Below are 14,277 nucleotides of genomic sequence, written 5' to 3'. Positions count from 1 at the left end.
TAGATGTCTACCAGTAGCAGCATTGTTTAGTTGTCCAGCTGCTAATTAAACTGGCTGATCTGGGTTCAATGATGAGATTATATCTCTCTGTGATGTAGTATGCTCAAGAAACACTAATATCTCGACTGTTTGATGAACCTCTACGTGTGATATGCATACACACACGCGCATCTCTTATGTTTTATTAATTAATTCTCAGCCAGCTAAAGAGAGAGGAGACATGCCATGTGCATAGAGATATAGGGGATCATTTTATATGTGTTTCACCGGTAATGATGCATCAATAATATATTGTTGTGAGTTTAACTAAAAGCATTATTTATTTTTCCCTTGTCTATCTGTATTATATTTGCTTATTTAAGATGTGCAATGCACTGCTCCATAAGCAAATAATGCAAGGTTGGCAACAGAAAAAAAAAAAGAAACAAGTGGCGTTGGAAAAGCAGTGCCATTATCTTGAGGAACTTTGGGCTGCTGCTTCCAATGCTATTGTATATATGTGTGTGTGAATTAATATTGTATCCAAAAAGGAGGTTGTTGTATGATGAAGCTACCTTAAGCTAATGCAAAAACCATAATTTTCTTTTGTTGATCCTATGTCCCCTTGTAATGATGACACGTCCCAAACAACCCGGGCGTTCTCAGATGCTCCTATCATGCACCAGAGCAAGAGTAACAATCAAGTGGTGTAAAAGAATCTTGCATTGCTTTTACGTCACCAGTTCTTGCAAGTTGTAGCAATGCTAGCAAGAAATTTACAAGAGATGGTATCATGAGTTGTGATCTTTCTGGATCTTCTTCCTCCCAAGGAGACATTTCGGAAGGCAAAGTACTATGAACAAATTTAAACTAAGTTTTAAAACGTTAAGAACAATACAGACAGAAACCAGAAGGGGACATAGCTAGTACGGTCATTAGTACCAACCCGTCTAAACTAGCATGTATATTCACATTCACCATGGAGGAAGATCCATCAGTGAGATTTTCAAACCATTTCATTTCTTTCAGACTTAGTAACACAGTATAATTTAACTACTTTTCTGACTTACCAGCATAGTAAAATATACCACTTGATTTCTTTGAATATAATAACAGAGTAAAATATATGCATTACAATGACTGCATATACTGTGCAAAGACGTGAAATGGTGAAAAGATAGCAGCCGAAGAGTTACACAAGTGGCGTTAACGAGTTAAACATGCCCTATGCACATCATTTCAAAGGATTCAGGCTCTTTATTGTCCCGAATAAAATAGAATGGAATATATCGTCAGGGCTACATATTATTGTTTTACAGAAGTCTTACAGGCCAGGGTAGCACACCATAAGCAGTGGAAACAGTTGCCAAAAGCAACTTATACAACAAGGATCATAGAAACTAGTATAAGTTTGGAGACATTACTGCATGCACAACTTAACAATCTCCAGAATGCATAAAATTAGGATGTGTACAATAACAATGCTCAGGTTTCAACATCTGGTTACGTTACTATCAATCAAGATGAACGGTGCACTGGTTCTGCCTTAAACCAATCCCCTTTTTGTCCTCCGATGGCTGGAAGTATTCAAGGGTTAGATTAATATGTTGGTATAATGGTCAAGAGATTACGCAGCTAAGTGGATGAGGTTACCTCTTGCTGAGAGAATTGCGGAAGTCGAACCCTTTTTGAACCATCTGCTAGCCGCTTGCATGGAAGATGTGATTCAGCTGCAGCGAACTCATTCAGAACCTGGCAAAAATTTTGGCAATACATTGGAAAATGGAAGACGGGGGACAATACTCTACCAGACCTTGTTCAAAAAGAAAGTCTGGCTCAACTGAAACTTTTTATACAAAAAAAAGCTTCTCAGCTTTGTATATTCTTCTTGTGTGTAATACAAACTAAGAGCCGAAAGGAGGTATAAGAGTTTTCCTGATCCAGAAGCAGAAGTGTAACAGGCCAGTTACCACTGGTTACCCCAAAAAATGTGAAACCCAACTGTTTACGTATGAAGTTCCTAGGAACATGTTTATTCCACATATGATATTTAGGAACACATTTGTTGCATAAATTATGCCATAAAGAAGAGGCTACAATGATTTGTTCAATCATCAATTTAAAGTCTTCTGGCCGATTTGCACCTCAACCAGTTACAGCAAGTTGATTGGATTACTAACTAATCTGGTTCATCTTTGATTCTAATAAGAGGCAATGCATTTCAAACAGCAATTAGATAACTGGCGACTGCCAACACCTTATGCTCTCTCAAAATTGATGCTGGTAGCAGCAGCAGACATAGTCGGGCGTCTTGTCAGTGTACCTAAACTGCTCAACTCTAAATTTGTGAGGGGTGGCAAAGGATAGCAAAGCAACAAAGCACATGAAAGCCTAGGGTCACTAGCAGTCACAACACGATGGATAATGCCCAAGTCCAAACACACGCACACACATCAACATGTATGTCAATAGTAGATGACCACCATGGACAGCCAATCAAGAGCCAACCCCTTAGGGGCAAGAACACATCCACAGGGAGACTGATGAATGTATAAGAGTATACAGGTGGAATTCTATTGCCCGCCTATGGTCTGGGTTATTGGGCCTGAAACCTGAACACTCATGGAGTTGGATGACCTTAGACCAAGTTGCCGAAGTCCAGTATACACATTTTTAAAGGGAGGGAAGTCTGCTACAGAGATTTTTGTGAGAAATTTCCTATACATTCATTTTAAGGAGAGCAGGAGTTGCATTGTTATTGAATCTTGTTAAAAATAATGTCAAATTACAACATCAGTCACATGCCCATGGGCATCAGCCATCACAATGAATACACACCACATCCAATTGTATGGTACTATGGTTTATATCTAAGTTATGTATTGCCTATGGTTTGGTATACCTTCAACCTGCTTGCTGCTTACTCCTTGCTAGACTCCAATCGAAACACTTTTCTTCACTATGTTGTCTCGGTTTTTCAGTTTCTGGAGGGTAAAAATGAGCCAAAAACCAAAAGAAAAATTAGATGTTTTTCCACCAAGTTGGATACAAGTGCCATTTTCCAACTAATTACAAACTAAACTTGTAGTTAGCAAACTTATGGTTATCAGGACAAATCTAATTCTGCGATCTGCACATGTCTACATTTATTGATGAGCGGAACACGCTGTTGACGAGCATTCTTAACAATATCCAACCATTCCACCAGAATTCCAATTTCTTGTTGCTCACAGTGAATGGTTCGATGCTTGTCACCTTATGAGCCTACTTGCAACACAAGAAACTCAAAGCACACAAATAGGATAAATGCAGGAATTGAGAGTCATGATCACTCAAAATCCTACTGGAGCATAAAAGCACCAGAAAACATCAAAATTTGTTTAGATACAAAGCCAGAAAAATGTAGTGTTGGACGAGAAAGAAATGAAAACATGAGGTATGGAAAATTTTCCTCCAATATCCATATGCAGTGGTCAGCCATATTAGGAATTCCAATTTCCAAAGGCCTCCATAGGACTTTTCTTATAATAGAATTGTAATTGTCCAAAATTCCATATCTTTCCTCAATTCTAACTTGGGCCTAAATAATGCTAGTATAATCCGGTGACCTTGAATTTTACTGCTACTGCACTCATAAATAATGAGCTGTGGAAGAAAGCTCTATCAAAAAGGAAAGTTCACATGGGCATGAGAAATGGTTCAATAAACTGTACCTGGTTTCTGATTGCTCCAATCAACATATCATGACAACCAGATGCATGCACATTCTTTAAATTTGGGCATTGAAGAAGCAACCGTTCTGCGGAAAGCATTTTAGATGGTTAATAAAGATGGCTACTATCAACATACACAACAACCTGAAGAGAGAGAAAGGACATAAGACCTGGATTTAGATTTGTACAGGAGTTGAGATTTAGATCATTCAGCTCTGGACAATTTAGATATAGAGCCTGCCATATGTGAAATTAGCAAACCATATGAATGATAACTTGAATGAATCAATACCTGCAAATTCCAAAACGCTTACATCTATTGCTGAACAGCCCCATAGACTGAGCTTCTTCAGATTACCATGCTTAACAATAAGCTTTTGGTTAATAGGCTGCTTTTTAGAGGTGGGCAATTTCGGACAAAATCTAATGGATCCATTAATTTCACCGAAATAAGGCCCCTGTTTCTCATTCTGCAAACTAGCACATAAGGTCATCCCACAGTCCATGAGCTGAAGAAGTGGTAATTGTGCTGTTGCAAATTGGATCCCACCTATGAAAAGACAAAGGGATGTTTTTTACACTGGATCACGTAAACAGATACAGGTAGAGTCTTTAATGGAGCATGAATAATAAACTATGAGAAGAGATATGTCTTACATGTCGTCACATTTGGGCAAAGAGCAAGGAGTAGCCTTGATAAAGTATGAGGGAATGCCTTGCAGATCATCCCAACACCATTATCACTGATACTAGATCTGGAGTATATTCAAAACAGGTATTACATCTGTTAAATTGGAAAAACTTCAGAGGGGAAATAAATAAATAGCTTTATGATGACTTTGTATTTTATTTATTTCTACCAACATAAAGTTGAGCTTACCCGCTTAAATCAAGCAATTCCAAGCTTGCACAAGATCGAATAATAGATGCAACAGCTGCATCTGTTATTTTTGAACCTAGAATCAACGAGAGCATGCACAAGCCCCTGCGAAAAAATAACATGATAGAGATCAAAAGGTTTAATTGCTAAATAATTAGGCATTACGATGATAAATATTGAGCTATAGCTCAAAGATCCAGCCACATTAAAAGCGTGGTGGATTGGAAAGATACCTGAGGTTAGCACCCTCTAGAGCGAACACAGCTTCATTGGATAGTTGAGCCGATGATATGTTCATGTTTTTTAAGTTAGGGCATGTACGACCCAGGCCATCCATCAATGTAACAAGATCAGTACAGTCGTTACTTTGTTGCGTGAAGCACAGTGAGATCTCACTCATGTTAGGACAATTTATGACCTAAAAAGCATTTACAGTCCAATGAATAATAGCTGAAAGGGAAGCTGCTTGAATTGTTAAAGTATTAGAATAAAATATTACCAATTTTGAAAGGGAACAAAGATCTGACAGCCAAAGAATTGACAGGCTTGAAGAGTTTAGATTAAGAAAACCAAGGTTAGAGCAACCACCAATTTTGAGAACTGAGAGAGAATGCTTTTCCGAAACAAACCGACTTAGTTCCTCCCTGTTGAGAACAGAAACAGCTTTTATTTGAAACAAATTCTGGAAGTGGGAGGCTAATACTGTTGCTGTTATTTTAAGATTATTTAAAATCAAATAATAAATATTAAACATTCAAGATGACTTATATGGCAACATAGCCCATGAGTAAAACTGGTTCATGCAAGCACATAACATTACACGGTAAGATGATTAAGGGGATAACAAAAAATATCAGCAAAGGAAAGAACCAACTACATTGCTTTTTTAACAGTAGAATTGTAGAGGAACAAATCCGTGCTTGGTAGATTCTAATAGTCTAGGAACCTTGATTTCACATGGCAATTTTCAGATGGGAAGGTAGCAGTTGCAAAATAATGCATGTCAATTTGAGCTATTCAAATTATATCCAAGCAATTCACTCAAAAATAATGAAAATTAACGAACCAAAAGACAAAAGGACAAGATATATATGCTCGTATGCATTAACTAATAAAGTTTCAACGTACCCAGTCATCCTGTTGAATGCATTGTCAGACATGCTGATCTCAAGAGTTTCCAAACTTGGGCAGGAAAACGCAAGACAGGCCAGCATAGTGGCATCAACATCACTGCATAAAATATCAAACAACAGAATACCTGTGATAAATATAACATCTTTTTCTCAGCACAATAAACAGAAACCGCAAAATCTACAGCTATATAAATTATGGACTGCCAATATACCTGTAATAAGTATAGCATCATCTCAGTGCAAGAAACAGAAACAACATACTAAAGCTATATTAACTAGCACAAGTTCACTGTTAATAGGGTTCACCAAATGTTTATATTGATGGCAAAAGAAAAAGGCAAAAGTAAGTACAAAAGGTGTAATGCTTGCTCTACAATTGGCAGAATGGCAGCGTGCTTGAAACCTTTAGGACATGACTTCTAATACATTTATGACAAATATTACAGTTACTCAAATGATAATAGACCTGTTAGTTGGTGGTCACTGGCCACTTTAAAGGTATTAAAAAGAAAGGGATCTTTAAAGGTTAACAGATGAAAAAGATAGGACAAATGAGGTATAAGGCAACTATGGTACAATTTGAAGAGACGATAAAAGAGCTTTCCTTATTTTCGTCTATGTATTGTACCAGCACAGCAGGTCATGGAAAATCATGCCTACATAAACATACTGAGCTCAATTGTCCTTTTCTTTTACCAACAAAAATGTTAGCTAATCCATGTCCATCCAATTGACCATGCATACATAAACAGAATACTGTGCCCACAACCATAGAATCAATTAGTATAACTATAATTTCTGATGAAGAAAAGTTTTACCAATCACAACAAAGAGGAGCCAAGAAAAATTAAAAGAACCATCTTTTCAGAAATGAGAATAGATGTATATTCTTTCCGTACAGGCCAATCCAGAAAGCACAATTAACACTTTAACGTACAATAACTGAACTGAGCAGATTTTAGCCAACTGAACCATCTTTTCGAAAATGAGAATAGATGTATGTTCTTCTGTATAGGCCAATCCAGCAAGCACAATTAACACTTTAACATACAATAACTGAACTGAGTGGGTTTTAACAGACCGAACTTTGTACTACTTTTAAAGTTTTTGAAATTAGTTGGCGATACCGCGATAGACCGCCCAAATCATATAATACAAGTAACTGTTTCTGCTGCTCAAAAATAGCAGATTGCATTCTGACACTAATTGTACACTGTCCATCATGAAAGGCAACAATCAATTAGATTCACATTTCCTACAAATTAGCCTAATTAATCACTTGTGAAAGGTGGACACGTTACCCTTGCAACTATATCAAGAGATCGTCCAAAAACAAGTAGATATCGACAGAGACATGTTAAGCATTTCCCCAATATATTTCACCTTGCCACACTGGCAGGCGACACTCCCCAAAAAATTGCCCAAAATAAATCTCCAAACATCAAGATCTGATGATCCCCTCAATGGAACAAGTGAGCTTTTCTCATCGAAAACCCAAAAAAAAAAGCAGAAATGAACAGCATTTCCCAACAGTTTCATAGTGCCCTCACCTTACAGGATTTGCACATCCAACCACTAGTAATAATCCAATAACATAGTTTCATGATGCCCACAGCTTAGGCAGATATGCACCACAGCACATCCAATAAAATGGCATTCGGCTATCATACCAACTAGAGATAATTGTTCTAGCAGCACTGGCAGATCGGCCATCAGTTTTACTTGGAACACTTGTGTTTTTTGAAAGGAATGATGATTTGTGTTATGGCGTTTAACCAACAAATAATTTTAGAAAAACACGTGTCCATGGCAAACACCATATGAAAGATCCAGGTATCAGTCTCACGGGGCATGACCAGATCAGTGTGAAAATCTCGTCGTTTTGAATCGGATTCGTTCAGATTCACCACGCACGCTCACCTTTCCATTCTCAGGTAGAGCCGCGAGAGCGCGGGGCACCGCGGGAGCAGCGCGCCGACGAGGCTGACGCCGGCGGCGCGGAGGCGCAGCTCCTCCGCCGCGCGCCACACGCGGCCCGCGCAGTCGCGCCAGCCGCGGCTGACCGCCGCAGCGGCCATGACGCCCCTGGGGCCCAGACGGCGCAGCACCTCCGCCATGACCTCCCTCGGCACGGCCCTCCCGCCCAGCTCCAGCTCCAGCTCAGGCTCCGGCCCGCCCCCCTCATCCTCGTCCACCGCCACCACCTCCCCCTCCCCTTCCTCCCCCGCCCTCGCCTTCTTCTCCGGAGACGAGGGCGTGGCCTCGTCGAACGAGAGCGCGCGGCGGAGCTTGGCCCCCTCCCCTCCTCCTACTGCGCCGCCGCCGCTGGCGGAGGAGGACGGGGAGGGGGTCGGGCCCCCGGCGACGCAGACGTGGCCCTTCTTGGGGAGGCCGCACCGGCCGCAGTTGTAGCTCCCCCGCGTCTTGGGGCGCGGCGGGGGCGGCCTGGGCATCGACGCCATGGATTTAGGGTTTGCGCGCGGTTGTGGGTGGGGTGGGATGGGATGGGATGGGGAAATAGGAGCGCTCGGCTCCACTCAGCAGCTGGGGGTGGAGGGCAGGGCGGGAGATTGGGGACGGATTGGCGCCATTTTTCGGGGCCGGGACGACGCCACGCTTGGATTAGATGGCTGCACGTACGGTACACATGTCCCCATCCTTCTCTCGCCCACCTCCACAATCACCAACTTTTACTGGAGACTCGTTCATTTCCAAAATTGTGAAATCGTCGTGTTATAAAAGTGAACTAACTTTAGGACACTCCCACGTATCGTAAGGTATATGAATGGTACTAAGAGATATTTTAATAAATTAGGTTGTTGATATTTTGTTATGTGTATAATCGTTCGACTTATTTAACTAAATATGTTTTTAAGTATAACTTATATTTTTTATATTTGTATAATTTTTGTAAATAAAATAAACGATCAAATATGTAACAATAAAATCAACGGAATCATATAGTAAAGAGTTAATTTCAGAAAACCCCAGATTTAGGAGCCTTTGTAACACATAACCATAGGTTCTAATTACTTTTTCATATAACACCATGTATACGGTCTAACTAACAAAAAATCACAGGTTTAAGAGATGTGACGTGACATGCAGATAGTGAGATGGCATCATTTCTCCACATCACTTTGGGCCTTGTTAGGTTGAAGTGCAGCCTATTAAGGCCAACACATGCTAGAGATGGGGACTGCCTGCACCTGTTGCCGTGCAATTGACTTTGTACTAAAAATATGGTCTATTGATGGGAAATCAAATGTCAGCACCGTCACAAAGACAAATACAACAAGAATTGCTTCATGCAATGCCCTAATTAAGATCTCCTAATCTGAATTTTTTTCAACATTGGCACAGCAAGCAGAACAGACAAAATTATAATACTTTAAAGCAGCGGGATTTTGAGGCCTCCGGATCAATCTGCGCTGGCGTGGCCACTCGTGGAGGCCGACATGCCACACCCCAGCCTTTTTCTGGCCATTTTGCAAAAAAGCCCTTATAGTAGTTGCAAATTTCTTATAAATAGCTGGTTATTTGTTATTAGTCCCTATGAGTATATTCTCACGTTTTGCATATTTATAGACCCTCCACAAAATAAAAAATCATCTGCGAAGAAGAGAAAATTCCGATAATAGAACCGCGGGTCTTAAAAACATAAATTAGAGGGGCTTTTCTGAAAAACATATATTTCACAAACCCTACCCATCTCTCCCCCTCCCCCTGCCGTCCTCCCCCACGCCGCCTCCTGCATCGGCGCATCCTCCTCCCATGCCATCCACCCCATCCGGCGGCGATTCCAGCCAAGGGAGTGGCCTATACGCCGTCCCCACCCCCGGCGCGCCGGCCAGCCGCCGTCTCCGCTGCCCCCCCGACTCGCTGCCCACGCTGCACCGGCCACCCTACGCAACGTCAGCCCGACAACGACCCCCCCCCCCCCCCGACGCGCCATCCGCCTATCGCCTCTACGCCCGCCGGCCGACCGCCGCCTCTTCGCCCGACAACTACCCTGCCCCCGACGCGCCGGCCGCCCGTTGCCTCACCTGCTAACGGCCGACACTGACTCGCCGCGCTTGACAACGTGGATGGCCAGGAATGGTCGGTGCTTTAGCGCAAGCTCATCCATTCTCTCCTCCGATGCAGAAGGATAGGTACTGCAAAAGGTCAACCATGTATTGATTCTACCATTGATTGTTCTTATCAGTGTCATATCAGGTAAACAGATTGCATCGATTTCCACTTATTTATGAATAAACAAAATTTATGAAGGGACCCTTCAAATTTTACGTTGTGGTACCACCTAAAATCTGTGTTTGTGTGATGGATTAATCTGTGTGCTATTATCTGCATTTTACTGAATAAAATAAGCAGTCTTTTGTTTCTGCTAATTTTGTTGCACACTGCCACATCAAGCTTACTTCGATATTAGAAATATATGATCGTTTTACATGTCATGGCAGCAGAACATACACAACAGTTGGAAATATATGTCTAATTTCCTAATCAATATGATTTTTGTTATTTGTTCCACGTAAACTAGCAATCATCAATTAATGATCTTTGCTATCGTTGCCCACAATGGTAAGGTACTATTTTACTACAGATATTTATCAATTTATTATTCTGCATTCCTATTATATGTTTACAGACTTATTGATTTGTTATGAATGATATTTATTTCTGGGCATTTAATCTGTTGTAGGTTTGTTATTGTGCAACCCTATTGTTAAGTTGGTTGCTTTTAGGTTGTCTTCATCACAATTTATGCTGCATGATTTTTCCTGGCTCTAGCTTATTCTTATACTTTTATAAATCTGGACTACATGAGGTAACTGATAAAACTGTATTTCTAAAATACACATGATGCTTACACTTTAGTTAAATTTATTGGCTATCCTACATGAATCAATCTTTTTTTAGATGGAACAATACCTTAACTTACATTACTTAGAAGCTAATTCATTTGACTCATTTTAGTTGCAGAGTCACACATACTACCATGGCCATTGGTGATACTAGATTGGAAAGCCTTATTTTTGTTAATTGTCTTGAACTGGGTGGATGTGGGCTGTAGTTGCGGTAAGTCCCGTGAATTCTGCCTACACTGCTGCTGTCTACTCGGTAGATTATTCATGAACTTGATTTCATACCTTATTTCCTCTTAAACTTTTCCAAATTGAACTTTCCCAAATTGCTTGAGGCTTTTCTACTTCATAAACAATCAATTGACCTTCTGAAACTTTCCAAAATTGCCATTCAAACTTTAGATAGCAGGGCATGGTCCATTATGCTCATTTAGTGACTTATAGGAAGTCAGTATGTATTTCTGTCTGTACAGTCAAGTGCTTATTTCCAAGCATATATTAATAAAAGTATTCCGAGAGTATAAGCTCTACGACATCTCATTCTTCCGAATTCTTTTGTTCTATAGATTTGCTCAATTCTCACTAAAATGTCATGTAATAAATTTGAAATATTAGTCTATATACATTTATGTTTTAAAGGGTAGTATACATATCTATTTCATCAGCCTCAGTAGTAAGATTTAATGCTAATTTGCTTGATCTGGCATCTTATCTAAGTTCTTCCCTTCTGACATGTCATTCATACCAACCTAAAACATCTCTTAGCTGGTTTTCTTTCGTGTGGCTGGTTTTGCACAGTGACATTATTTTGTTATCGACTTTATTTGATTTATATTCTTTTATAGTTCGATCACAAAATTGGTTTAGTATAAATACCTACCTATCTTTACTACAAATATGGCTTGTAGCTTGGTTTTGCATATTTATGCATATGATTAACACAGATTGCTACTACTTTATATGCGATGCCATTACCAATTGTCACTTTAGATCATTACATGTTTTCTTCTTGCTTCCAGGATAAGATGGCAAATGTTAATAACTATACATCAGCAAGCGAAGAATCCCAGATTCCTCCAGGAAAGGCAGCCACAATGATCATTGAAACATCAATTCAATCGATTTGAAAAACCATATGGCCCCATTTTTACTTTCTATACAAGCTTTTGAAACAATGTTTTCGATTACGCTCTGACCTGAGAAGAGTAGATGCAAGCACATAAAAAATTATATGTTTTTATCCAACATTTACTCAAATGAAAACTATGTTGTACTGTTATCAATATTACATTTTGATATGCAAATATTGTTTGTAGATTAAATATATTTATAAATGTTGATTAATATATAAAATCTTCCCAATTGGGAAAGTGATGATTTGTTGTCCTAATTACAGATGCGCTGGCAGAGCGCTCAACGCGCGCCGTCCACTCTAGTAATCCATTTATTCCTCGTGGCAACAGGTGCAGATTCTCGCATGCACAGCAGATTCTCGCCGTCCACTCAACGCGAGAGTGAAGATTCTCGCATGCACAGCAGTGAAGGATGCGGGAGTCAATTACGCGGCAACAGGTGCAGGAAATCCCAATCTCCCGCATGTGTTGGCCCTAATAGGCTGCACTTTAACCTGGCAAGGCCCAAAGTGACATGAAGAAAGGATGACATGTCATTGCCTGCATGTCACGTCACCTCTTAAACTTGTGGTTTTTTGTTAATTAGACTGTATACATGGTGTTATGTAAGAAAGTAATTAGAACCTGTGGTTATGTGTTACATAGGCTCCTAAGCCTAGGGTTTTCTGAAATTAACTCTAGATTAAAATACATATATACGAAGTGAGTAGAAAGAATAGATATATATTCCGGTCAAATGTTTTCTATTGTATGGTTTGTACTAGAAAAAATTGGTTATATGCCACCAAAAATTCATAAGTTTTGCTTTATACATCTAAAAGATTATGGCATACTTGAAGACTATCATAAGATTGCCACATTGCCATTTTATACCACTACCTTTTACTTTGGTTAATTTTTTCTATTGTTTTAATAGTTTGGTTGGAAGGCAAAAGTGATACGTTTATAGTATTATTTCTCTAAAAAATTTTATTAAATAAACCTTTTTAGCAATTAATTTTATTACTAAACTATCGGACAAGTTTTTTTCCAAAACCAAACCTTTTAGCCACGGTAGTGTTAGTGGTGTGGCAAGACAACGCTGTCATGCAACCTGGTCGGCGTAGCTTGCCACGTCATTGTTGGTGGTGTGGCCAAAAGATTCATACACTAGAAATATTTTCTCCAGAGGTTTAGTTATTTATTAAAAATGTTTTAAAAAATCTTCTCCTTACATGTGTTCCATGACCTATACACAACTTTATTGAGTGGAGGAGCGTCGTAACTAAGTGACGCATGGGAGAAGCAACGAGCTTGCCACATGTGCAGGAATAGCAGTATGCTATGAATATACCCAAGGTAACCCCATTCGGTCACATTTCCACTAACAAAACATTGTTGATTCATATTGTGTACATGCTTCATGCCAAGAAGCTCAACATTAACCGTGGCGAAGAAGAATGACCTTTAGGGAGAAGTTCGTGCTTGATAAGGGCAGTGGCATACGATACAAGGACGTTATTTGGTCGCGACGTGAACATTGCATGACTACAAGAGGGGCGTCTACGAGTGGAGCAAGACTTATGAGGCGGTTGGGTGCAACAGGGAAGGGTTGGAGGGGCTAGGCATGGTTTTACGAGCATGGTTGAAGTTGTTATTTTGATTCAGATTGCTTAGGCTTTCACGTGTGGGAGAGATGGGAATTTTGGTTCATATCAAAAACTCTACAACGGACATAAGTGGCATGAAGAGGACTTACATGGTATTAAAGCATACTTGGAACATTAAGTGGGACAAAGCCAAACTTAAGAGCTTTCAATGACATGAAACAGTTTTTCCTTCCCATAGTGGCATCCATGGATGAGAAATTTAACAATTATTTGCATCCACAACAAGTATAGGGGGGACCAAGTATGTCATTTTAGCCACGTGGTCAGCTATGCAAACTATTTTCATATAAAACAATTATTTAGTTAGTCGTCTGTTAGACAACATTCCCAATTGCCATGAGTTGGATCAATGAAAAAGCTTAAGTAAGCGATGCATTCCATCATGTAGAAGAGGCCCCCACATAAAACCTGACCGTGGAGGTGATGGCTCCAGAGCAGATCACAGAGGCATCATTGTCCAGATTATGTGTCGAGGGGGCTATTCTTGAAGTTGGCTAAGTCATGGCCGATTGTCCTTTCCTCCTTTTTCTTATTCACCCTCCCACAGCTATCTATTTGTGCAATTGAAAACTTGACCAAGGTGGGAGATGAGCAATATATGGTATCTAGCAAAGATTGGAATGAACATATGAGAGATTGGGGTGGGGATTTGACAAGGATCTAACCTATACACACTAACTACATGTGATAATCGACGAGGGGGAGACAGTATAGGCATGAGAATGGGGTTTTTATGAGAATTGTCAAACGAGGAAGAAGATCCTGATCTATTCCTCTGGGAGGGACTTCGTGTGCACAACGAAGGCGCAAGGTGGGAGCGCGACAGAGATTGGCGGTATTGGACCGACGTGCTAGGTCGAGAGATTGAGATGGGTATTGGGGAAGGAAGCAGAGAACACAATGAGGATCTAGATTCTACCTT

The 14,277-nt window shown here is 40.1% G+C and overlaps 1 protein-coding gene and 1 long non-coding RNA gene across 4 annotated transcripts; one reads left to right on the top strand and one right to left on the bottom strand.

Annotated features, from left to right (window-relative positions):
* Positions 1-1,184: 1,184 nt before the first annotated feature.
* LOC102719477 (F-box/LRR-repeat protein 17-like) lies at positions 1,185-8,280 on the bottom strand. 3 transcript variants are annotated; one of them, XM_040522311.1, is made up of 12 exons: positions 7,814-8,280; positions 7,626-7,717; positions 5,701-5,802; positions 5,072-5,216; positions 4,806-4,990; positions 4,573-4,677; positions 4,350-4,447; positions 4,007-4,242; positions 3,863-3,929; positions 3,693-3,778; positions 1,633-1,709; positions 1,185-1,556 (listed from the first exon to the last, which is right to left on the bottom strand). In XM_040522311.1, exons 1-11 carry the CDS (start codon positions 8,165-8,167, stop codon positions 1,680-1,682), a joined length of 1,500 nt encoding a protein of 499 aa, XP_040378245.1. In that variant the 5' UTR covers positions 8,168-8,280; the 3' UTR covers positions 1,185-1,556; positions 1,633-1,679. The 3 variants fall into 3 exon arrangements, with proteins under 3 accessions (XP_040378245.1, XP_040378243.1, XP_040378244.1); XM_040522309.1 differs by having other exon boundaries at positions 1,186-1,556; positions 1,633-1,731; XM_040522310.1 differs by lacking the exon at positions 1,185-1,556 and adding an exon at positions 2,882-2,963 and having other exon boundaries at positions 1,643-1,731.
* Positions 8,281-9,708: 1,428 nt separating this feature from the next.
* On the top strand, positions 9,709-11,808 carry LOC121053996. Its single transcript, XR_005811475.1, has 3 exons — positions 9,709-9,859; positions 10,686-10,787; positions 11,593-11,808. It is a non-coding gene; the product is annotated as an uncharacterized LOC121053996 (long non-coding RNA).
* Positions 11,809-14,277: the final 2,469 nt, after the last annotated feature.

This window comes from Oryza brachyantha, chromosome 3 (genome assembly GCF_000231095.2).
Source record: "Oryza brachyantha chromosome 3, ObraRS2, whole genome shotgun sequence".
Lineage (NCBI taxonomy): Eukaryota > Viridiplantae > Streptophyta > Magnoliopsida > Poales > Poaceae > Oryza > Oryza brachyantha.
This window is presented reverse-complemented; position numbering and strand designations above follow the sequence as displayed.